A 25,347-nucleotide genomic window follows, 5' to 3' on the forward strand; every position below is an offset into this window, starting at 1 on the left:
AATTGACTTTCTTTTTGGGGGAACTACATGTATAGGGTATGAAAAGGGATACTACAGTTCGTTTAGCAACAATGTTAACAGTGTATTCACCAAATTTAACTATAATGCTTGAGAGATAGAGCAGTTTCACACTACTCCTAAATCAATACAGTTGTGTTGGCCCCTTTATATTCAGAAGATTGTCAGCACAAGAGCGTTTGTACGTAAAGGCTGTTTTGCCATATTTGTTATTAGCTCGGCTGTTTTCATAGCCAGCTCGTCCGCTGTCTGCCTCGTGCTAAAACCTTAACATTGGCTCTAAAATCAAATGCTTCCACTTGCAACTTGGAAACTTCATATGTAGCTGCTACTTGATGAGTTTCTACCCTCCACACCCAATTTTGGGTCACTAGGTCAAAGGTCAAGGTTACTGTGACCTCTAATAAAACTTCTAACAAGCTTTCATTTATTCAAACTGCACCCACCGAGTGTTGGCACCCTCTATGCGGTGCTCATGTTACTACGATAATATTACATTATGTGGCCTTATAAATTTTAGATCAAATAGGTATTGTTGTTCAACAAACTGATTTATGCTTTGACAAAATATTAAAATTGTTTCCGAAATTGACCAATAAACGCGTAAATGTATAAAGCTATAAATAAGCCGTCGTTCAAGCAGTGGAATTGTTACCTTACTTTAATACATTGCTTTCAAACCCAAGGTATCAAGGTCAGCTCGCATAAACTATGTACACATTTTTAACAGAAAGATATTAAAAGAAGATATTCGGCAATATAATTTGGTGTGTCAATCTAAATTTTGAATGTGTTTTCAACAATTGAATAATAAGTACCAGTTTTGATTAATTAATTATTATAAATATAAACCATATAGACCAATTTATTAAGCATAGGCGCGATTATTCACGATAGCATTAATAATGGAATCAAATTACAATGTCCGACAAATCACATAAACAGGGTTTCATCCAGAGCGTGAGATCTCGAGTTTTCGTTGACTTTCACCGCACAAAAATGCAAATCAAAAGCCTGCAATTTACCGCATGATTGAAATGATGCCAGCATTTATAAACAGCTGCGCTTGTTTTTAAAAATAAATTTAGACATTTTTTGAATCCTGAAAAGATAATTTCTTACCCATTAAACATTGTTCGACCGAAAATCATAACATTACTAAGTTGTTTTGTTGACAATTACAACAATTGCTAACGATCATTTGTTATTTCCCATGAAAATCACTTATTTCCCGAAAAAACAACTATTTTGATTGGCTAAAAAAGTATTAATGAGTAACTTTCCCTTTACAGTCGATATGCGACTTCAAAGAAGATTTAGAAAGTGAGTTGCAAATTCCTGGAAAAATGGATGCTTCTAACGCAAAGGGAAAACAAAGCAACAAAAATTAACATAATTCTTTAGAAAAGAAAGCGAAGAAAATAATGTAAGCTCAGGAAATGACCAAATGTTAGGTTCGCTATCAGATGATGTCTCAAAAAGTACAGAATTCAGAATCGGAAATGGAATCGGTGTCGGATCTTATAAACATAACCACAAAATTCTTATCTGATCAGTGTATATAAACAGTTTAAACAGTTTTAAAGTTCTACAGTTAACTATATTTTGGAATTTATTTCTTCAATGTTAATGAACTGACAAGTTCAGGATAGTTTCAATATGAACTTACGTTGAACATATTCCTAGTTTAAACAATGTTGGTTCTTAAAGAGATTTGTGGGACAGGCAATAACTTTTCAGGTATATGCTGATACTGGTAGATAGAGTGTAGTTTCATTTATATAAAAGGGTTTAATTAATCTTTTCTTTGAGTCCCCTATTTTAAATGTATGATGGGATCAAGCTCCCCTTTTTCTGAAGTGAGGGGGCCAGAACTCCTACCGGGTATCTACGTTTTTCTAGATGCAACCCTGTAAAAACAGGTCTGTTCGAAGAACGCGCTTATAAATATTTCAAATATGTATGAATGATATATGTGTTGCCGACTGACCTATATGCTTTCATTTATGTTCATTCTTCTTGTGTTTTTCTATTCTGTAAATATTAATATCTGATCAATAAAATCCAAGAAAGCGAAATAAGCCACGAAATCTGTTCATATTTCTATTGTACAGGAAAAGAACTGTTGGTCTGGTGCGGAGACGAATTCGCAAGAGAACTTGGCCTCATCAGAGACAAAAACGTGTGCAGTGATTCCAGTAAGCACAGAAGTCACTTGAAGATACCCATGAGGAAACATACAGGAGAAAACATTACAAGTGTGAGGTTTGTGGCTATTTATGTAAACAGAGTGGTCACTTGAAGGCACACATAGGATACATACAGGAGAAAAACCGTACAAGTGTGAGGAGTGTGATTATGCTTGTAAACGAAGTTGTGATTTGAAGAGACACATGAGGATACATACAGGAGAAAGAGAGTACAAGTGTGAGTTGTGTGGCTATTTATTTAAACATAGTCATCACTTGAAGACACACATGAGGATACATACAGAAGAAAGACCGTACAAGTGCGATGAGTGTGATTATGCTTGTAAACGAAGTGGTGCGTTGAAGATCCACAAGAGGATACACACAGGAGAGAAACCGTACAAGTGTGAGGTGTGTGGCTTTCAATGTAAACAGAAGGTACACTTGCAGAATCACATATTGATACATACAGGAGAGAGACCGTACACGTGCGAGGTGTGTGGCTTTCAATGTAACATAAGTGCAAACTTGAAGATACACATGCTGATACACACAGAGAAAGAGACCGTATAACTGTGAGGAGTGTGGCTATGAATGTAAACGTAGTAATGATTTGAAGATACACATGAGGATACATACAGAGAGAGACCATACACGTGTAAGATTTGCCATTATGCATGTAAAGTGAAAGGTTCGTTAAAGAAACACATGATGATACATACAGAGGAAAGACGGTTCAAGTGTGGGGAATGTGGCTATTTATTTAAACATAGTGGTCATTTGAAGACGCACATGAGGATACATACAGGAGAGAGACCATACAGGTGTGAGGAGTGTAATTATGCGTGTAAACAAAGTGGTGATTTGAAGAAACACTTAAGTATACATACAGGAAAGAGACGTTACAAGTGTGAGGTGTGTGATTATGCAGGTAACAGGAGTGATACATTGAAGACACACATGCTGATACATACAGGAGAGAGACAGTACAAATGTGAGGTGTGTGGTTATGAATGTAAATTGAGTTGTCACTTGAAGACACACATGGGGATACATACAGAAGAAAGACCGTACAAGTGTGATGAGTGTGATTATGCCTGTAAACGAAGTGGTGCGTTGAAGATCCACAAGAGGATACACACAGGAGAAGGACCATAAAAGTGTGAGGAGTGTGATTTTGCATGTAAAAACAGTCGTCACTTGAAGATACACATGATGATACATACAGGAAAAGACCGTACAATTGTGGGATGTGTAATTATGCGTGTAAACAAAGTTGTTTGTTGAAGACACATATGATTATTCATACAGGCGAAAGACCGTACAAGTGTAAGGTGTGCGGTTATGCATGTATCCAGAGTGATCGCATGAAGAGAACATGAAGAAACATGCTTGGTTATACTATTAATCTATATGGAAGAAAAACTCTTAAAAGAGTAAGGTGTGTGGTTATCCATGTATCCATAGTAGGAAGACTTTACAGAGTGTTAGGTGTGCGGTTATCCATGTATCCATGGGAGGAAGACTTTCAAGATTATTAGGTGTTTTGTTATCCATGTATTCATGGGAGGAAGACTTTAAAGAGTGTTAGGTGTCAGTTATCCATGTAACGATAGTGGTCCCTTGAAAACTTAAAGAGGCACATGAGAATATAATATGGTATAAGAGAAGAAAGAGCTTAAACATGAACATATAAACAAATCTCTGAACTAGTAGAGACTCCGTGACGCACGTTATTTTCATGACAATATGAAGCAATAAAACAATGTTTTGTTAGAGTTGCTTTCAATCTGAATTTTAATTCACTCGTCTTTTAGTTTTTAGCTCGACTTTTCGAAGAAAAATGAGAGCTATCCTACTCGCCTCGGCGTCAACATTGGTTAAAGTTTTTTTTTATGCCCCCGGATCGATATATCGTTGTATATTGTTTTTGTTCTTTCTGTCAGTCTGTCTGTCTGTCATTCCGTCATTCTGTCATTCTGTCACTAAAACTTTACCCTTGGTTAATGTTTGATAACTTTTTTTAATATTGAAGGATAGAAACTTGATATTTGGCAAGCATGTGTATCTCATGGAGCTGCACATTTTGAGTGGTGAAAAGTCAAGGTCAAGGTCTTCCTTCAAGGTCGAAGGTCAAATATAATTGTATTTTCCTAAAACTTTGACCTTCTTTACAGTTTTGTCATAACATTTTGAATATTGAAAATAGAGACTTGATATTTGGTGCATGTGTATCTCACGAAGCTGCTCATTTTGAACGGTGAAAGGTCAAGGTTGTCCTTCAAGGTCAAAGGTCAAATTATGGCTGCGCAATAGGGGGCATTGTGGTTCTGACAAACACATGTCTTGTTATAAAGTCAAATAACTTAAACACTATCAAAGATAATTAAATCAAACTTGGAGTACTTCTTTATGGCAACAAGACATTGTGTATGCTAAGTTGCATAACTCTGTCAGCATTTTTTTTTAGTTATGTCCCGTTTCATACTTAGAAAATTGAAAATTGTTAAAGTTTTGTGTTTGGGTCCATTTATTCCTAAAGTATCAAATTATTGCTTTCATACTTGCAACACTTACTATCATCTTACTAACTATCATAAGGGAACTGTGCAGGCAAAGTAATGCAACTTTAACTGGCATTTTACAGAATTATGGTCCCTTTTATACTTAGAAAATTGAAAATTTGTTTTAGTTTTGTGTTTTGGTCCATTTTACTCCTTTAGTATCATAGCTATTGCCTTCAGACTTAAAAAAACACTCGCTAACTATTATAAGGGGACTCTACAGGACGAGTTGCCCAACTCTGGTTGGCATTTCGACGGAATTATTTCCCTTTTTTGACTTCGTAACTTTGAATATTTTGTTAAATTATGTGTTTAGATGCACAGGGGGGCACGCGTATACGGGAGCTTACCGCGTTTAAGTGAGAAAGTTGTTGCAAAACTTCAAAGATGGCGTCGTTTGTTGGATTTTCTTAAAGGAAGGGAGGATATTTTCACCCGGTTAGCCCTTTGTATTTATAATTATTTTAAATGAATACGCCGTTTCGGCTCTCCGTGTGTGTGCTTCGCTCGGTTTTTTGTTTCAAGATCGTAGACGTCGGGATAAAAAAGTTATTGAAGGAAAACCGTCCACAAATCTGTTGTCTACTTACGGGACGTTCGAGAAATTGGATGTACAAATATCATTTTCTCTTATAATACACAGTATTGACACACGTGAACAGTAAAATATAATAAAATCATGATTATTTCATTTTACCGACGCCGTTTTATCACTGATAATTAATTTATTGGCAAACATTATTGGTTTAACCCCCTTATTTGGAACTGACTTCCTTTTAAGCACATTTTGGGACCTGACTTCTATATGACAAACAGCTCTTTCATATGTAAAAGAGCTTTACATGATATACCTACCCATCTCAAATAAAGTGTATATGTGTACTTCAATATTGTAGTTTATAGCATGTTACATGGTGCAATATAAGTGTTTTCTTAATCACGTTACTTACTGTAGAATAATAATAATGCTGTTCGAAAAACCTGCCGACCAATTGAATCAATTCACCTATTTTCAAGAAGATGGGTTGTGTGGTGGCTGATGTACGAGATAATAGAACGTTTATCTTTCAGTAATATTATAATTAATTTCATGTATTTTATTACGTGTCTGCTATGAACTTTTTTTAACCATTCTTTTACTGTCTTTTCAGATGATGCAGGTTAAAGGGCGAAAATAATTGCATCTTTCGTTGCAGTATATGTAATGAGGAATTTTACATCAGGGGAGGATTGAGATATCATGCCCCACTCATGGACCACATGAGTTTAAATGTAGAATATGCAAGAAAGAATCCTTCAACAGAGCCGGACTAAAACAGCAAATAAAAAACACGAACATAACAAAACATGTACAGCTGATGTTTGTGTAGTGTTTTGTTTTATTTATAAGTCTACATAGACACGTCTGACACATAATTGCTATGAGTGCTACTTACTTACACGTTTTATTTCGTATATGTCATGATGCTAGTTTCTCTCTTTGTTATGAAATAAAACCATTATCTGTGTTACGTCATTTCTTCTTCCTACGATGTCTCTGCATAAATTTTCAATTGTATTCAGCACTTACATACATGATAAAAAAAGATTTGGGTCGGATTTAATTCGTTATGCATTTGACATATTAAAATTACTTACGATTAGAAGGCAATGTTAGGAACAAACGAAATAATCTTTCTAAGTGCAACCAATACTTTATTCCCTCAATACAACAGTCATAAATAATATGTATTCACATAGGTATAAAAGAGTAAAAACATACATGTATAATAATTATATTGATCACTTCTACTGAAATCATATCGTGTATTGCATTTGCACAAATCTTTCTATCCACTACAAATTCACTTTTTGCGATTATAATATAGTGACCAACTCAGAACTGGTTCAAAAGAAGGTCGACCAAAACGTGCACATCAAAGTCACATACATGTATCAGTATCGTTATGGTAAAACGCGTCAAATGTCATTGTATTAAATAAACAATTCATATTTAAGTATCATAAACAAGAAATATCTTTGAAAAGATATACGGCGTTGATTGTGGTTGGAGTTTATGGAAGGTAAAGATTTAAATGAATGAGATCAAGGATAGCTAATATCTTTTTCTGTGCAGTTTTTAGCTGCATCAAACGCAGTACGGGATGTTACGCGGAGTTTTCGCGGCTTATTTAACATTATTAAATATTGCTGGTCATAAACCTATAGATACAAAACAGAAAACCAAAGTCAACCGGCCACACGCGAAGTCTCCGTACATATTTTAAATATGTATACGCGCGTTCTTCGAACAAACCTGTTTGAGTGGTTTATCGGGCATTGCTAGTGTATTTGATTCGATTATTACAGTATCGAGAATCATCGCGCTCATACTTAATACATTAGTCAATATGCTGCAATAATACATTAGTAAATATGATGGAATAATTCTTGTTAATTAATTAAAAATCATATTATCATGGTATTGTTGAAAACAATTAAGAATCTATTATTGACATGCCAGTAAAATAATATCGCTGGATATCTTCATTTCACATCTTTCTGGTGGTAAAGAAAATTCACGGTTTACCTAGTTCACGCTATAGCGTCTTATTATATAACTATTATGTTACTGACCGCGAACTCCGAACAGCACATAAGGTCTGACCTGTATATAAACTCTGTCAGTCAAACACACTAACCGCGAAACATATATTTCCGCAAATTGCTCCTTATGTATGTCGCTTATAATATTGCTCTAGCAGTAATAATTAACAAGCAACTTGTTTACATCAAATATACTTGTACTAAATTCCCACAGTTTCACCTAGCGATAGCGTCGGGGCACAAGCTATGTGATAAAGGTACTTTTAATTAGCAAATTTAATTTAAAAAATAAGTACGGTGTATTCTTTTTTACGCCCTATTTAAAAACTAATTTATAATTTTAATGCTTCACGTACATTATGTGAATACTCTGTTTTACGCCAACTGTACACGACCAAGGCAACAGCTGTGCCTAAAATATGGATATATCGACAAAGCGACTAAACGAACTATTTACTCCATCAGACAAAAAATAGCATAGATTCCAATTTTTTCCTTCAATGAAAAGATCGCAACCCCTACTGCGAACTCCGGTGATGAACTGTATATAAACTCTGACTTCCACACACTGGCCGCGAATTGACCCGAAACCTCGCGAGTTGAAATGCAATGCAAGTAAGTACTAAATATGAGAACATAGCCTTTAGTATAAACGCTTTTGCGCTGGTAATTCTCTGAAAATAAAAGGTGAACACACAAACTGTATTTATGTCGAAATTGATTGTAAAACTGTTCTATCTATTGAGCCTTTTCATTAGAGAATAAAATTGTTTCATGCAGTAAAACATTGTTACAAAGACGCGGATATGTTTCCAATGTTCTGGTGTTATACTCAACTCAGCCAATGGAATAAATGAAGTGTATTCATCGTACCTAGCCGCGGGGAATTTTATTTGAATATTATTGGACACTTACAAAGGTCAAGTCAGGGTGAAAAGCTGGCTTAATACAGCTTACGCACGAAAAAAACATCCACCGATATGCATCTTCTAAGCAGATGTCAGGTATTCCAAATTGCTTCATGTATTCCGAATCGCAACAATGGCAGTATTTGGTTACATCAACCTTATACTAGTATCAAAACCGGCTTTACCCTCTTCTGTTTTTCATTACACTTTTATTGCACGTATATGTGATTGTTTGGCAATGGTACTTCGACGTAATCTTTTTTGTTTGATTGGTGGGTTTTCATGTACCTATTGCATTCTAGAGCGGTACACACTTCCATACGCCGTCTTTTTTAATCCTGGCATCCTCAACATATATAACTGGCGTCTAGATATCTGGAAATAGTAAGCATAGTATTCCGTTGGATGCATATTCAAACATAAGTATGTCCATATGTGTTAAAATAAACAGGTAAGAATTACACTGTGTTAATAATACCGTCGAATGTCTTATATTACACACACTAAACGTTAGCGTTAAGTACGCGATAATAGCCGATAAAACATATAATAATAAAATTAATAATATAACAATTAATAGAAAAAAGATAACTCTTGATTTCTTCAAGTGAAAATATTTTCCAAGACATTCGCACCAATGCGGAATTCATTCACGAAAGTTATTTCGCATAAAACCTTCTAACATAGGAAAGAGCTGTTTATCAGTTGGAAGTCAGGTCCCAAAATGTGCTTAAAAGGAAGTTTAGTTCCAAAAATGGGGGTTAACCCGTTATAATTCGGCAATTGAATGAATTAATAGACATAACAACGCGTCGAGATAATAAAATATTCGTGATTTATGCTATATTTTACTATACACATGCACAATACTGTTTATTATGAGAGAAAATGATATTCGAACTTCCAACATCTCGAAGGTCAAGAAATTAAACAACAAATTTGTCGACGGTTTTGCTTCAATAACTTTTTTATTCCGACGTCTACGGTTTTGAAACAAAAAAACCGAGGAAAGCGCAAACACCGTAGAGCCGAAAGGGCTTATTCATTTAAAAGAAATATAAATATAAACTGGCTTACCGGGTGAAAATATCCGCTACTCCTTCACGACAAACACTTAAACGACGCCATCTTTGAAGTTTTGCAACAACTTTCTCACTTAAACGCGGTAAGCTCCCGTATACGCGTGCCCCCTGGATGCACTTAACTTCTAAAGTAGCAATGCTATTGCTTTCAACTTCAAACACTTTTTGAGTGATGAAAGGTCTAGGTTATCCTTCAAGGTCAATGCCAAAGGTAAAATTTTGCAATATTGAAGATAGCAACCCGATGTTTGGCATGCATGCGTTTCTCATGATAAGTGCAGATTTTGAGTGGTAAAAGGCAATGTCATCTTTCAAGGTCAAGGTAAACGGTCAAATATTGCTGTGTTGAAAATAGCAAATTGATATATGGCATGCCTGCATATCTCATGGAGCTGCACTGTTTGACTGGTGAAAGGTCAAATTGAAGGTCATCCTTCAAGGTCAAAGGTCAAAGTGTGCAATAATGAAGATAGCAATTTGGCATGCATGTGTATCTCATGGAGCTGCACATTTTGCGCGGTGTAAGGTCAAGGTCATCCTTCAAGGTCAAAGGTCAAATTTGCAATATTAAAGCAGCGATAATTTTAGGTCTGCGTCCTGTACGCATAAAAATCGCAGGGGACGCAAACATTTGCTATATATGAGTCCCGCAGACGCATGTGTCTTAAAAGTGTATAAATTATGATACTAAAAATTATTTCGCGAATGGAGAAAAAAGAATTTAAGACCAAAAAACTTGCAAATCGACCAAAAATGGCCGCCATTTTACTATTGCGCAATCTATAATCTGGGTCATTGACAAGCTTAATTGTGTTTTCAACAATAAGACACGTCATTATGATATGGAGCATGGGTTGCATTGCACTATATTTTTCTGACAATTTTGTAATTTTCTTGCAACAAATTAACAGTGCATTTCATGTAAAACATGCGAAAATACCTAAGAAATCATGAAATTCTTCCTCGGCGTAAGCCTGGACTTTCAATTTGAATGTTAAATAAAAAAACCTAATGCTTTGTTTGGAAACTTTTAATGTTAATTACGTTTCATCTTAATGGCTATAGCCGTTGAGATATGTAAGTAAATCTACTCATCTAATATAATGGTCAAGTGGGGTTATTGTTTGTCGTACCACACACGCGTGAATGTTATGTACACTGGCCTGTTCAAGTCTTGAAAAAAGTCATACAACTGATGAGTAACCCAACTTAAGCCCTTAAGGCGGAGCGTCGTTGTGTTGGAAAATCGCTATTGGCCGATGAGAGCGCACGCTTTGAGTGAGTGACAGCACTCGTAGGCAGTCAATACCTGAATTAAAATTATGCAGACGAGGCGTGACGTAATTGACATAAGTGTCTGGTTTTGAGGCACTTTGTTTGCTTTGTTACACCTAATACACATGTATTTTAATATTTCGCTTCGTTTTTCACCTACACGATGAAATCGTGGCTAGTTAGTTAGATAACTGATGATGGTAACCGGGTGTAATCATGGTAGAAATTGTGCATCTCATGCGTTATATTGTCGAAACGTTTATTCGACTTGTAAACGGTTTAAACAAATTATATATGAATTGATTTCGCATAACTGTAAACGTTTTTTTTAATTCGCAAATGGGCATAATAAAATTAGTAATTTGAAAAATCCTAATTTTGATGTTCAACATTAAATGTTAACTCGACTGGATTTTGGGTAATGGATAGAGTTAAAACATGTATGCATCTATTGATCAATACGTACGATAGAGTTAAATGTATCTGCATATAAGCATACGTTAATTTCTGTTGGAGGTTTGAATAGAAAATTCTTACACATCAGGAGAGATCCACTATTAATTGTATCATTGAAATTCTCGCTTTACATTTAGTTGTCCTCGAATGTTTTGAGCTTTATGAGTACACACGTACAGCTCATAAGGAAGGTCTCTAGCTGGGAATAGGATTGTTGCAACTAACTTTACATTGTGGCACTTGATAATAAATTTTAATATTGATAAATTTCTTACCTCTTTAATTGGTCATTTTTACCATCACGGATTTTCTATTAAAATATCAGACTCTTAAGCTTTGAGAAACAGGTTAAACCCATACACTCAGGACATGGATAAGTATAAGTGGCAATATTAGTGGCAAGGCTAAACCCATCCACTCAGGACATGGATAAGTATTAGTGGCAATATTAGTTGCACGGCTAAAGGACCTCTTTTGAAGCGGCCTTAGAGGCATGGGAAAGAGCTGTGCTTAGGAAATAGTTTTGACCAAGAATAATTGAAATCTCCTAAGTCTATAGTTAAGTATTATCTGAAGTAAAATTATATTGGATTTAGTTTTGACTTGTTTTTTTGTTATAAGTTGTACGATAGCAAAACTGTAATCTGAAAGTTTTTTCATGATTTACAACAAATGTCCGAAAAAAATTACCATTTAGGACCAAGGAAATTGATGTCAATAAGAAATACTCTGACCACAATGTTTTTCTTGTGCTCATAGATGGGTCCCGTACTTTTTCTCTGGGACCCATAGATTTAAAACCTTCGAGTCCTTTGGACTCATACTTTTGATTTCTAAAATTATCCCTGATTAAAGAAAGCAACTCGATATTTGGCATGAATTCGTATCTCATGGAGTTGCACATTTTGAGTTGTGAAAGGTCAAGGTCATCCTTCAAGGTCGAAGGTAATATTTTGCAATATTAAATATTATCATCTCATACACCCAAGCGATTGCTGTCAAACTTGAAATATAATCTTATTAGTTTGTTTTATGTCTATACGCATGTTCAATAGATTGCCGAAAATATACCTGAACTCAGAATCGTTTATAATGCCCTACTTCTTTAAGACATTAGCGATCATTATGTTTCACTTCTGGTCTTCTTCCAGTTGGAATACGACTATATTACCTTAACCTTATTGAATATAAAGATTTCCCCCATGATAGCCTACGCTATAATGTCAAGCACTCGAAAAATCGAGCGTGATGACTTCTGCAGGTCGTCAACTGATTCCTATATTCCTATATGTTCCTATATTTCGGAGAATTTTCCCATATTTTTCAAAACCTATATTTCCTATATTTTTAACTTTTTCCTATATTTTGTTCTGAAAATGTCCTCACTTTAAAAAAATACTTATAAGAAGTAAGTCTGCCTTTAGATATTTTAATTTACAGAGTAAAAAGCTGTCCCTCCTCTTCCAAAGCATCACCATCTTGCAGGAGTGCTGTTGTACACCATTCTGATATCTATATGGACACCTTTGATGGAGAATAATACAACCATTTCAAAGGTGAGAACAAATCCTAGCAGATAGTTGTAACAGGTCTTTCCCCAGGGATCCTGTTCTGAGGGGATATTTAATGTTCTTCCTGATCTTAGATAGAATTAAGTGTATCTACAGGCTGCCAATTCTTTTGAATATTTGGTGTTAATAACACAGTGCAATTTTGTTTAATTAATTATTTTGTTATTCAACTTCAAATATATTTATATGCAGAAGCTGCCAGAAAAATCTTATATTCTGTATGTACATTTTATCATATAGGATTTTTTGGTGTTCCAAATATGTTTGATAAAAGAGTATATAGAAATTTTAATGTGCATAAAATACAGAATTTATATTATATACCATGGTATGATACTACATGTATGTGATTCATGTTTTTGGTTGCAATAATTTCATATTCAATGTTATGTTGCGTTCTTATGTTAGGTTGTTAATCTATGTTTCATAATGTCTTGTGTTTGGTTGATTGTTAACTATTATAATAAAAAACTGCAGGTGTCCACATTGATGTCCACATTGATGTCCACAGTGTTTTACTTCATAAGCATATCTTCCTTGTTGGTGAAGATGAAAACCAGTAAGTAAGAAGTTCTCTACATATCTCTAGAACATTACTTTTTACCATAAAATTCCTATATTTTAACCCTAAACAAGCCCAAACCTCCTATATTTTGATGAAAAAATTCCTATATTTTTTCCTATATTATCACCTTAAGTCAGTTGAACAGTGCGTGATGCGCACACATCTCGTTACCTGCTTTTCCCATCTTCAATTCGAAAATCCCCGTCGCATAATTTACTGTACACTTCACTTCGAAAAGATGGCGTACTTTTGTTCATATTTCACATGAAATGTCATAATTTGCATTTAAATAGATATTTTTATCCTAGATAAACAGCTTTTATTTTCATGGACAGCAGAAGAAGGAGTACTTAAATTTGGGTAAGTTTAAACTCGCGTCCGTTTGTAGGGGTTTGCATAACGTAAGCATTGCTCTTCTGGTTGTAGTTATGTTGGTTACTGGAATGTCATTTACGACAAGTTGATTGCTTTGTTCATTTTTACCTTTTTCAAAGTTTGCAAAATATTTTAGCTAGTTTTTTTTTCCATAGTATTTTTTTACTCTCAATCTTAGGAGTATTCCATCAAGATGTTTATTGTTAATGTCTTTTTACACTTACTTTTAATACAAAACACATTTATTAGTGTGCATATACTAAAATGCACATTTATATAATTTTCATAATTGTCATAAAATGCACATTTATTAGTGTGCATATAGTACAATGCACATTTATTAGTGTGCATATACTAAAATGCACATTTATTAGTGTACATATTATAAAATGCACATCATATAATAAAATGCGCATTTATTAGTGTGCATGTACTACAATGCACATTTATAAGTGTACATATTATAAAATGCACATTTATTAGTGTTCATATAATAAAATGCACATTTATTAGTGTGCATATACTACAATGCACATTTATTAGTGTGCATATACTAAAATGCACATTTATTAGTGTTCATATAATAAATTGCACATTTATTATTACACGCTTGACTTATTCTTGGCGACTCACACTTGCATAATGTTAATGTGTGTACTTATGCTTTAACATTTTATTGCATGTATGCTGTTTCAGGGCTTCCCCTGGATCAAAAATTTCTTTAGCCAAATTGCCTTGCTATTGCAAAATATTTCTATTTTTGTTATTTTTTAAGTTTTAATGAAGAAAATTTTGTTGCCAAATAAATTAGTTTTAGCCAAATACATGTAGGTCAATTTGTAGGCATTGGCTAATTTGGCGAATGACAGAGTAAGCCCTGCTGTTATATATATTTAAATGGACTTTTTAACATGGCTAAATGACAATTTTTAAAGATACGTCATGGATTCAAAAACAAATATGTTCATTACAATTGAACAAGCAAAATAACACTCCGGATTAAGACAAACGCTAAAAATACATGAAGTTGTTCTTTTATTGATACACATCAATCGCAGTCGGAAAAATTGTCGAAACAGAACGTGAAATGGTTTACATTTGCATTTATAATTAAGCATTGTATGGACTAACAACCATTCAAATTTAAAGCCCGCGTTTAGTAATGGTAGCACGTTATCTATTCGTTCTAGTGGTACCAGGTTCTAACTGAAGGGCATGCACATGTTTGTCCCCTACCTGTTTCAGAATGTGAAAAGGTTTACATTTGCATATATAATTATTCACATAAGTGTTTTATAGACAAACAACCATTCAAATTCAAAGCCTGCGTTTTGTTATGGTAACACGTTATCTATTCGTTCTAGTGGTGCTAGTTTCTTACTTAAGGGTAGGAACATTTTTTGGTGTTCTCTTGCAAACAAAACTTAGGTTAATACTACGCGTTTCGCCACCATTGAAATATATATCGTATGTTAATATGTTATCAGGTTTCTTTTCAAAACATTCAAATCACACTTTCATAACCGCATCATACGAAAATAGGTCATAGAACTTTCGGCCAGCGTAGCTCAAGCCCAGCCTGTGCATTTGCGTACGTAGTATGGTCAGAGGCGATGCTGTCCGCTATAAAACACTCAATGTATTATGGTCTAATCATGTATCTCTCGACAAGACTGAGACATGTACAGGCTGGGTGGGCTATAGCTATGATGGACACGTATGGCATAAGACCCATTTTAGCATGGCACGGGTCTTTTCAAAACAAATTGCGAGTTGTAAATGGTATATTTTAGCACAATGCATTTCGATATAAAATTGAATTCAACAAAGCAAATACAGCAAACTTACAAGTAAAGGTAGCCTATTCCGGCGTTCATGAACGATTTCCAGACGTGCGGACCGGGTACGGCAAACATTTGTATTTAGAATGTATTAATTCGTGCCTGCTGGCATTATTCAGAGCTCATTTAAGGTGAAAAGCTGGGTAAAACAGGTATGCCGAAAAAGCGAGTGTTCTATACCGATGATAAGCTCATAGACTGGTTTACACCGTGTGAACTTTAGGGTAACAAGTAATGCATAAACAACAAAGTAAGGGCCAACAGCGCTGTCTTTATGACTACCTAATTTGGGAGTAAAAAGTATTGCTTGCAAATTTTTTATTATTTATTTTGATCAACTAACTTGTTGTTGTTTTATTCGACTATTGACAATGCCTTTGTTTTATATTCAATAATAAGTAAATGTTTATGTCGTAAAAAACGAAAAAATATATGTAGCATTTGTAGATTTTAAAAAAGCATTTGATAACGTCAATAGGAGACGGCTACTTTTAACTCTAGTGAAAAATAATGTTGGAGGCAATCTTTTTTTGGCTATAAAAGCTCTTTACAAGAACGTTAAAACACAAGTAAGTCAAATAATACATTGAGTGATGTTATTGAATGTAATATCGGACTTCGACAAGGCTGTAATTTAAGCCCTATCCTGTTTTGTTTGTATATCAATGAATTATATGAATATTTAAAAAGCAAAAATATAAGAGGTATACAACTAATACCAGATTATGATGAAATATTTATGTTATTATTTGCTGACGATGTAGCACTTGCTTCGGATAGAGTTTAAGGTCTACAACAGCAGCTAAATTATCTTCGTGAATTTTGTGTTGTCTCAAAATTAAATGTAAATGTTGATAAGACAAAAATTGTTGTATTAAACAATGGTGGTCGACCTGCTTTTAACGAAAAATGGTATTAGAATAATACATTATTAGAATGTCTGCAAGATTTAATTATGTAGGTGTTCATTTTTCGTCTAGCCTGTCTAAGCTTAAAATGGCAGAAAACAGGTCTTGTAAAGCATAACGCGTCATTGTATCTATGCTTTCGTCCATGTACGACTATATGCATATGCCATATGATTGGTACTTTAAGATTGTTGATGCCAAACTGATGCCTTTTTGTCCCCTACCGGTGAAACCGAAGGGGACTTATGGTTTGCACTACGTCTGTCTGTCAGTCTTTCTGTCTGTCAGTCCGTCACCCTTTTCAGGATCCTGCGATAACTTTAAAAGTTTTTCATATTTTTTCATGAAACTTGAAACATGGATAGATGGCAATATGGAGAGTATGCACGTCATTTAATTTTGTTCCTACGTCAAAAATTCTGGTTTCCATGGCAACAAATATAAAAAATAAAAAAATACTGATTTTTTTTCTGACAATGGTGGAGTTTCACCGGTAGGGGACCATATTGCATGGCAATCTCTTGTTTATTATATGGATCGGAAATATGGGGGCTAAACTATTTTGAAGTTGTAGAAAGAGTTCACACATATGCATGTAAAAGATTTATGTTAGCACTAATATTCTTTGTTAATAATGCTTTTTAGGTGATTGTGGCAGATATTCAATACATATTAATTCATCTATGAGAGTTATAAAATATTGGTTACAAATACTGGATGCACGTCACTCCCGTCATATTAAAAAGTGCTATGAAATGTTGAAATGCTTTGATGGCATAGGACATGAAAACTGGGTCACCTTATTACGCAATAAATTGCAATCCATAGGTTTCGGATATGTGTGGGCACAAAAATCGGTTGTTAATAAACCATTGTTCTTGCATAATTATGCTCAACGATTGAAAGATATTTTTGAACAGCAGTGGGTAGAAAAGTGTAATAGTGCCCCCAAACGTAAAACATACCATGGATTTAAAAGTAACTTTGATTTTGAGGTATATTTAAAAAATTTAACAATTTGTTAATTTCGAAATGCATATGTATGTCTTCGAATTTCTTCCCATATGCTCATGATTGAAATGGGCCGCTATTTGAATATAGACAGGGACCAAAGGTTCTTTCCTTTTTGCAAAACTGATATTGAAAATGAATTTCATTTTCTATTAATATGCACGTCATACTTAGACCTCCGAGAAAGGTATATACCAATTAAGTATCTTACACCCGCTAATATAAATTTAATATAATCATGAGCTCCCGGGAAGAAAAGGTGTTCAGGGTTACTGCTATGTTCTTGTATTATGCTTTTGAAAGAAGAAATGAGTTACTAAATAGCAGCTAATTATGAATAGCTGTACCATTACATATGTATGTTTGCTTATACTTTGTATATTTTGAAATTTTGTTACAATACGATGTTATTTGTACTTGCAAGGGCCGGAGGCGAGATAGCAATAAACATCGAAACTGAAACTGTTCATTTTGAACTGTATATGGTGTCAAAAAGATTTAAAAAGGGAATTTCCATCATAAAATATGTTCTTAGTGTGATTGGTATTCGATATTCACTCAATATTCATTGAATATGATGGTGATTGCAATTTTTTTTTTATTTACTGGTTCACATTATACCATTTTCATTATATTTTAATCCCAGGTAACTTCCTATATACGGGTATATAGTGATGTGCCGATTTTATGGGGTGTGTTTTTCGACTAAAATTATAGAAATGGGTATGGTTTTGAGAATCTAAGTACAGATATGGGTATTGAAATCAGAAATTTGCTTGTATATAAATGCATATAGATTTGAAAGTATCAGTATCAAAATGGGTATGATAAATGTCATTCATCTATATAAATGGGTATCAAAAGTAAATTTCGGTAGCGGGAAAGATACAGAAACATGACTGTTTTTATCTGTTGCTTGATTGACCAAGATGATACTGTGAAGTCATATATTACATACATCATATATTAAGTGACGAAATCGTAACATAATCAAAAAGTGCCGGGAAAGGTGCAGTTACTGCAAATGATATATGAAAATTGTGTCGGAATTAGACGACTGTCAAAATAACCGACTTTACGCTTCGTGTGTACACGGAATTATACTCTGTCATTCCCGGCTGTCATTGTGACATCTTGGATAATATGTTTTTTAGAAAATTTTGATTATGTGTGGAATCAAGAAATCGTTATCACAGGCTTTGAAAGTAAATTAAGAAAACATATTTAATTTCCGGTCATATTTAAATATAGGATTTTATTAAAAGTTGAAAACATATTTAAAATTGAGATTTCTATTAGGATAGACGAATAGGAAAGTGACCAATCTGTTTTCGTAGACAGTTTAGATATATCTCTAGCTCAACTAATGGTCCAGTAAATCAAAATTCTTGTATTGAAATGGGTCCACTTTCTAAATGGTATCGTATACAAATGGGTATGCTTTTTCAAAAATCTTGTTTGAAAATGGGTCTACTTTATCAGAGTTCCGGTATAAAATGGGTAACATTTCGAAAGTCTCAGCGGGACACTCCTACCCTAAAATTTTGGAAGTTACCACCCCGGGATTTTAATGCTTTTAGAATGTATAAAAAAGAGACGTGCTGTTAATCTTTTGTTTAAGTTATCTCTATAACATCAATATGATGATAAACAGTGCACACACATATCGACCTGTGCGTTGTGTTCATTTTCCAACTTGCAATTTGAAGAGCTATAAGATCATTTTGAAAAAATGAGTTGCGTCTAAGATTATGCAATAGCGAACAATTTCAGTGCCTTCAGCGCTTTGATTTTCTATCTTTAAAGCTTACCTGATTAGTCAGGTGAGCTTTTGTGACCGGTCTTTGTCCGTCGTCTGTCCGTCCGTCCACATTTGTTCTTTCACACTCTAGAGGCCACATTTATTGTCCGATCTTCATGAAACCTAGTCAGAAGATTTGTCCTAATGATATCTCGATCGAGTTCGAAACTGGGTCATGCTTGGTCAAAGCCTGGGTCTCTAGGTAAAAAAAAAGAGAAAATTCGTATTTTATGCCAAATCTTCATGTAGCTTTGTCAAAATGTTTACCTTAATGATATGTTGGTTGAGTTCAAAAGAGTAGTTCTGATCCGATGAAAAACATGGCAGCCAGTGGGCGGGTCAGTTTCCTTATTAGGATAAAAAGGAACCTTTTGAACACTCTAGAAGTCACAATACTACTGCTTTACTCATTAATCATTCAAAAAGATTTTTATTAAATGAACAATTGAATTATATCATTACATTATATGTCACAATTACGTCAATTTGACATGTAGAACCCATACATGTCTGTGTAGTTCTACGTTAAATAACGTTTATTTGATAATGATTTGTATATAGTATGCGATACAATCAAGTGGACCACTTCATGTATGTAATATTCCCTGTAAAGGATTATGTATTAACATAAGATTATCTTTTAATTAGTATTTATTCAATGAATTCAGGCCTAGAGCCCCCCCCCCCCCCAGCTGGCTGGAAGCAACTGATACAGGCCGTTGCAAAAATAAATAATGTTGGGGCCAATAAAAGAGGTATTAATAGGCGTCAATTTTATAACGGGTTAGTTTCTATGTCTTAGTTTAAGAACCATAACTTCGCAAAAATCAATAGACCGGAACGTAACTCATATTTTATCTGTAAGTTATATAGTTAGACTCACACACCAAATATCAGGTCAATATCTTAAAGCGTTTTAAAAAAAAATAATTCCGGAAAATAAAATGCCGGATGGACAGATGAACGCAGAGACGAAGTGCAATATGCCATTCTATCTGGGTCATCAAAACTAAATCAACGTATGAAAGAGTTGCGTAAATGCCTCTGGACATCGGTTACTGTAGTAAAATGTTACTGTAAAATTATTAAGTCCAAGGCCCATAACTTCGCAAAAAATCAATGAACCGAATCGACTTTCGCAAATCTGAAGGTCATGTAGGAAGACTCACATACTAAAAATAAGCTAAATTTCTGAAAGCGTTGCGACAAAAAAACACCGTAAACGGTTATTATATAGAACATTTCTGACTGCAATCTAATGTAGGAGTTGTAGACAATTGTGATAGTGTATCTGTGTTGATGATGGTGAAAGTAAAAATGCGTTTTAGTTGGGAAACATTTTATTGGGGAATTTACTTTAAAACTGCATAGGAGGTTTGAATTCAAAGCGAAAATGATATTATGTTTATATGTCAGTCATACTTTATGATACATTTCTTAATAAAGGTTTTTAATTTTCAAAGTGTTCTTTCCTTTTTCACCAAATTTCTGAAATCTAAAGCTTTAAACATTGTTATGAATTTCAAACCAATTTTTAAAGCTTAAGACTTCAGATAGGTACACAAAATAAGTTTTTTAAGCTTTTAAACTCGCATGGCAAAATGCCAAATTAAAACATATTCGGTCGAGGAGACCCATCTTGCATCCTTCCCGGTTCACCCCCACCCAAGTAAAAAATTACTGCGTACGGCCCTGATGATTGCTTAACGGTTTATCAATAGACTCTTAAGAAAATTAGCCACTCCATTCATTATGTTATCCTTCAGTCTCATAACTCTAACGTCATGGTAACAATTCAAGGTGAACAGTAAAATTTGGCCATGAAAAGATTTGTCAAGACTTAACTTTATTATGCATTTAAAATAGATATTTACCACATTTTCAAATTTGGTAACTGAATGCCATGTTTAACAATCTTCACCTTAGCATTTAGGTCACACTCAAAAGATGGGTTAAACCAAAATGTACAAGTCAAATGTTCAATCTCAGCAAATTACAATTTGTCTTTACTGCAATTTAATTATTCATCATGAAACTGTCATGGGCATGGCATAGATTGTTCAAGAATTGCAAGCATTTATAGCTCGACTATTACATATGGAATATATACTGTGAAACCATTATTAATCGTCAGGCATTAATTTTCATAAATTTCGTCAGTCGACCGATCAGCGAATTTAAGATCCTAACGAACAATCATGCTCTATGTTTGAACAAAAACAAACACCAAGTTGAACAATATTTTAAAACTTTACCGTAGACATGAGGCATTAAATTCCATCATAATCCATGCACACATTCACTGCTGTTTCGTAATCAAGATTAATCCGGTTTTGACACTAAGGGATGTCGATTACACAAGGTACTTAACTGACACGTGACACTTCTTAAAACGCGTGTGCAGTACAGCTGTATCGAATGCGTTGACTTCGTTGATGTAGTATGGTAATGAATTAGCGCTAATTGTTTATAACTTTATTACCCATTAGGTGCATTGTGTTTTTCAGGGGTGTTGCATATTAGCCATCACGCAGCGAATGCCAATGAAAGACAATGAACCAAATGAAAAGATGACGATGTGTGATCAACATGCGTATTTATCACAAATTAATAAAGAATATTTTAATTGCTGTTTGTAGTTTGATTGTTTGCGTTTAACCACACTTATTACTATTTTATATGTATCAATTTATTTATTTTTCAATTATTGACATTATTGATTTATATACCGGTAGTTTACTTTTAAGAACAAACACACTCATAGAGTTTATAATTTTAATGTTGATATCAGAATAAAAAAAGCAATTTATTTGGAAAAAAAGCACTTAACAAACTGGAACCTCTTTCGTATAACACAAACAGTTTTAAAACGGTATTGACAGCATTTTAATAAAAATCATACCAACTAGAACACATACACAAGAAAATGAACAAAAGTGACTAGTTTGATTTGCTTGCAAAAAAAAAATACTTCATTTTTGTTAGAGAGCAAAAAAAACAGGAAACAGCATTGTTTCATCAACACAACATGGACATTTTTTTTAAATCAGTCCAGCTTTCCTAAAGCCTGCCGTAATTAAATCTGCTCTTCCTTCCATCTTGGAATGGGTTGTGATGAGCCATTCGGCATGGATCGGCTTGAACGTGTGAATGGCATACATTAAGAGGGTCCATTACTGTCCATTGATAACAAAAGACTAGTTAATTGGCATGTGACAAACAGGCCCCACCTCCTGCAGTGATTCTCAAGTGTGTTCCCGCATTCGTACCACGATTTTTCGCAATTGCGCTTGATCCAAATATGTATTACACACAAATCGGATATTGACTGACGCATTTTTTATAAATTCAAAATCAGAAATCGGCGAATTTAAGTGCTGACGAAATCGTCATTTTTATAAAAATTACGAAATTTTGTGCTGTCGAAAATGAATGGTTTCACAGTATAGTGGAGCTATCCTTCTCACCCCGTCGTCGGCGTAAGCGTGAGCGTGCAAATGTTAAAGTTTGCGTACCACCCCAAATATTTCCTATGTCCCTTGACATATTGCTTTCATATTTTGCATACTTCTTACCAAACCTATAAACAAATGCAGGCAACTGTATCAAGCATTTGGTAATAATAATGACCCTTTTTCCACTTAGAATATGCACATTATTGATAACTCTATGTTAAATTTTGCGTACCACCTCAAATATTTTCAATGTCTCTTGACATATTGCTTTCATATTTTGCATACTTCTTAACCAACATGACCCCAACCGATAAACAAGACAAGAAAACTGTATCAACCATTTTGTAAGAATTATGGCCCTTTTTCCATTTCAAATAAGCATATTATTGATAACTCTATATTAAAGTTTGCGTACAACCTCAAATATTGTCAATGTCCCTTGACATATTGCTTTCATACTTTAGCAAACTTCTTTACCAACATGACCCCAATCTATAAACAAGAGCAGACAACTGTATCAATCATTTTGTGAGAATTATGGCCCTTTTTTGTCTTAGAAACTTAATATTTTGTTTGTGTTTAAATCAACTTGACTTCTAAAGTATCAAAGCTATTGCTTTCAAACTTTTCTTACTATCATGAGGGTACTGTACCTGGCAAATCCAATTTGACCTTGACCTTTGAATGACCTTGACTCTCAAGGTCACAAGAATAAATTTTAGTTAAAGTGACATAACTTCTTTATTTATGATCAGGTTTTATTAATACTTTGACAAAACAACACTTACGTTAATACCACAATTGATTCCACCCAAACAATACCCCACGCCCCACCCAAGGATCCCTGACACCCCCTCTTTTATTTTTGAAAGATCGTCTAATAATGACTACACCACACATTATACCCCCCCCCTTTTCAACCCCCCCCCACCCTACCCAAAAAGAATATTTTTTCTTTGAAACATGACATGATTAAAAAATAATAATATTTATTTACTTTATTTTTGAAGGACCGTCAAAACTTCCCATCCAAGCTATTGCTATCAAACTTAATATAAAATCGTATTAGTTTGTTTTATGTCTTTAAAAATGTTCAATAGATTGTGGAAAATATACCTGAACTATTACCTTGACCTTATTGAATAATTTGAACGATTTCCCCATGATGGCTTACGTTATACTATCAAGCACACGAATAGTCGAGTGCGTTGTCCTCTGACACCTCTTGTTTATAATGGGTATATTATACCGCCAACAGGGCATCTGTCTATTATAGGGAAAACTAATTATTTATAATTTAAAAGGGCAACTTCACAGACATGATAAAATAAGTAATTATTTTATTATTATTAATGAGATGTAAGCGACATACCGCTCCATACATACTATTTATCCGGATTTTCCTAACATACATAGGCACAGCCTGTGGTAAGGCAGCTTAAATAAAGAGGCAAATTCTACGTTTTGACAGTTAAAGTAATGATGCAAAGCCTGCGCTTATGCAGCCGTTGTAAAGAGGCCAAGGCCTGTGGTTATGCAGCTAAATTACAGATTAAGCCTGTGGTTAGGCCGCACAAGTACAGAGGCAAAGCCTGAAGTTATGAAGCTAAAGTATAGAGGCAAATCCTACGGTTATGCAGCCGTTGTACAGAGGCAAAGCATGTTGTTATGCAGCTTTATTACAGATAAAGCCTGCGATCAGGCCGCTCAGGTACAGAGGCAAATCCAACGGTTAGGCAGCTGTTGTACAAAGACAAATCCTTCGGTAAGGCAGCTTAATTACAAATTAAGCCTGTGGTGAGGATGCTAAAGTTTGGGGGCAAAGTCTGCGGTTTTGCAGTTATTTGCGGAGGCAAAGCCTGCGGTTAGGCAACTCATGTACAAAGGCAAAGTATGCGGTTAGACGGAAAAAGTACAGATGCGAAACCTGTGGTTCGGCAGCAAAATCTCGGAGGCAAAGTCTTCGGTTAGGAAGCAAAAGTTCAGAGGCAAAGCCTGTGGTCAGGCAGCAAAAGTACAGATGCAAAGCCTGTTGTCAGGCAGCAAAGGTACATAGACAAAGCCTGGGGTCAGGCAGCAAAAGTACAGAGGCAAAGCTTGCGTTCAGGCAGCAAAAGTACACAGGCAAAGCCTGTATTTAGGCAGCTAAAGTAGAGAGGAAAAGCATGCGGGTAGGCAGCTAAAGTACAGAAGCAAAGCAGATAAAATGGATTGTTCTCATGCCACTTTGATTCTTATTTTAGGCATTTTTCTTAGGCACTTAAGTAACAGCGGTATCCCAGCTATTGACAACATGACAGTAGTTGTGCAAAACTCTGTAGTTTTGAGTTTAAAAAAAATGTCAACATATTATTGTGACTGCAAAAAACATATTATTACAATATTATTTTATATGTTGGCATGCCAGTTATATTTATGAATTTGACGACTGCTGTGTTAAACAAACAATAATTTCATCAATAACATTGAGTTTACAACAGAAGTGAATACTTGAATGGATTTTAAAAAAGAAACTATATCAGTGTTTAGGACCACAGTCTAGAATATAGATCTTATTATTATTTTAGTACATCTCATCTGTGATTGTAAGTTGATGTCTTTTGTTTATTATAAAACAAATTATCAATATAATATGTCTAATCATTAAGCAGGTAGCCTGAAGAACAATGTATAAAGAGTTGTGTTGACTGGTGTTAAAGAGACAGTTCTTGCTTATAGAATATATTTTTTAAATATCATTAT

The 25,347-nt window shown here is 34.5% G+C and overlaps 2 protein-coding genes across 7 annotated transcripts in view; both read left to right on the forward strand.

The window, feature by feature from the left end:
• Window positions 1-6,063, forward strand: part of LOC127847816 (zinc finger protein 479-like) — a 123,324-nt gene extending 117,261 nt beyond the window's left edge. The window contains exon 4 of the mRNA XM_052380011.1: window positions 5,923-6,063. Within this exon, the coding sequence (XP_052235971.1) occupies window positions 5,923-5,949 (27 nt within the window). The 3' untranslated portion in view covers window positions 5,950-6,063. The remainder of the gene's footprint in view (window positions 1-5,922) is intronic.
• Window positions 1-25,347, forward strand: part of LOC127847814 (zinc finger protein 737-like) — a 128,307-nt gene that overhangs the window by 69,333 nt on the left and 33,627 nt on the right. The window lies entirely within an intron of this gene.

This window comes from Dreissena polymorpha, chromosome 10, assembly GCF_020536995.1.
Source record: "Dreissena polymorpha isolate Duluth1 chromosome 10, UMN_Dpol_1.0, whole genome shotgun sequence".
Classification (NCBI taxonomy): Eukaryota; Metazoa; Mollusca; class Bivalvia; order Myida; family Dreissenidae; genus Dreissena; species Dreissena polymorpha.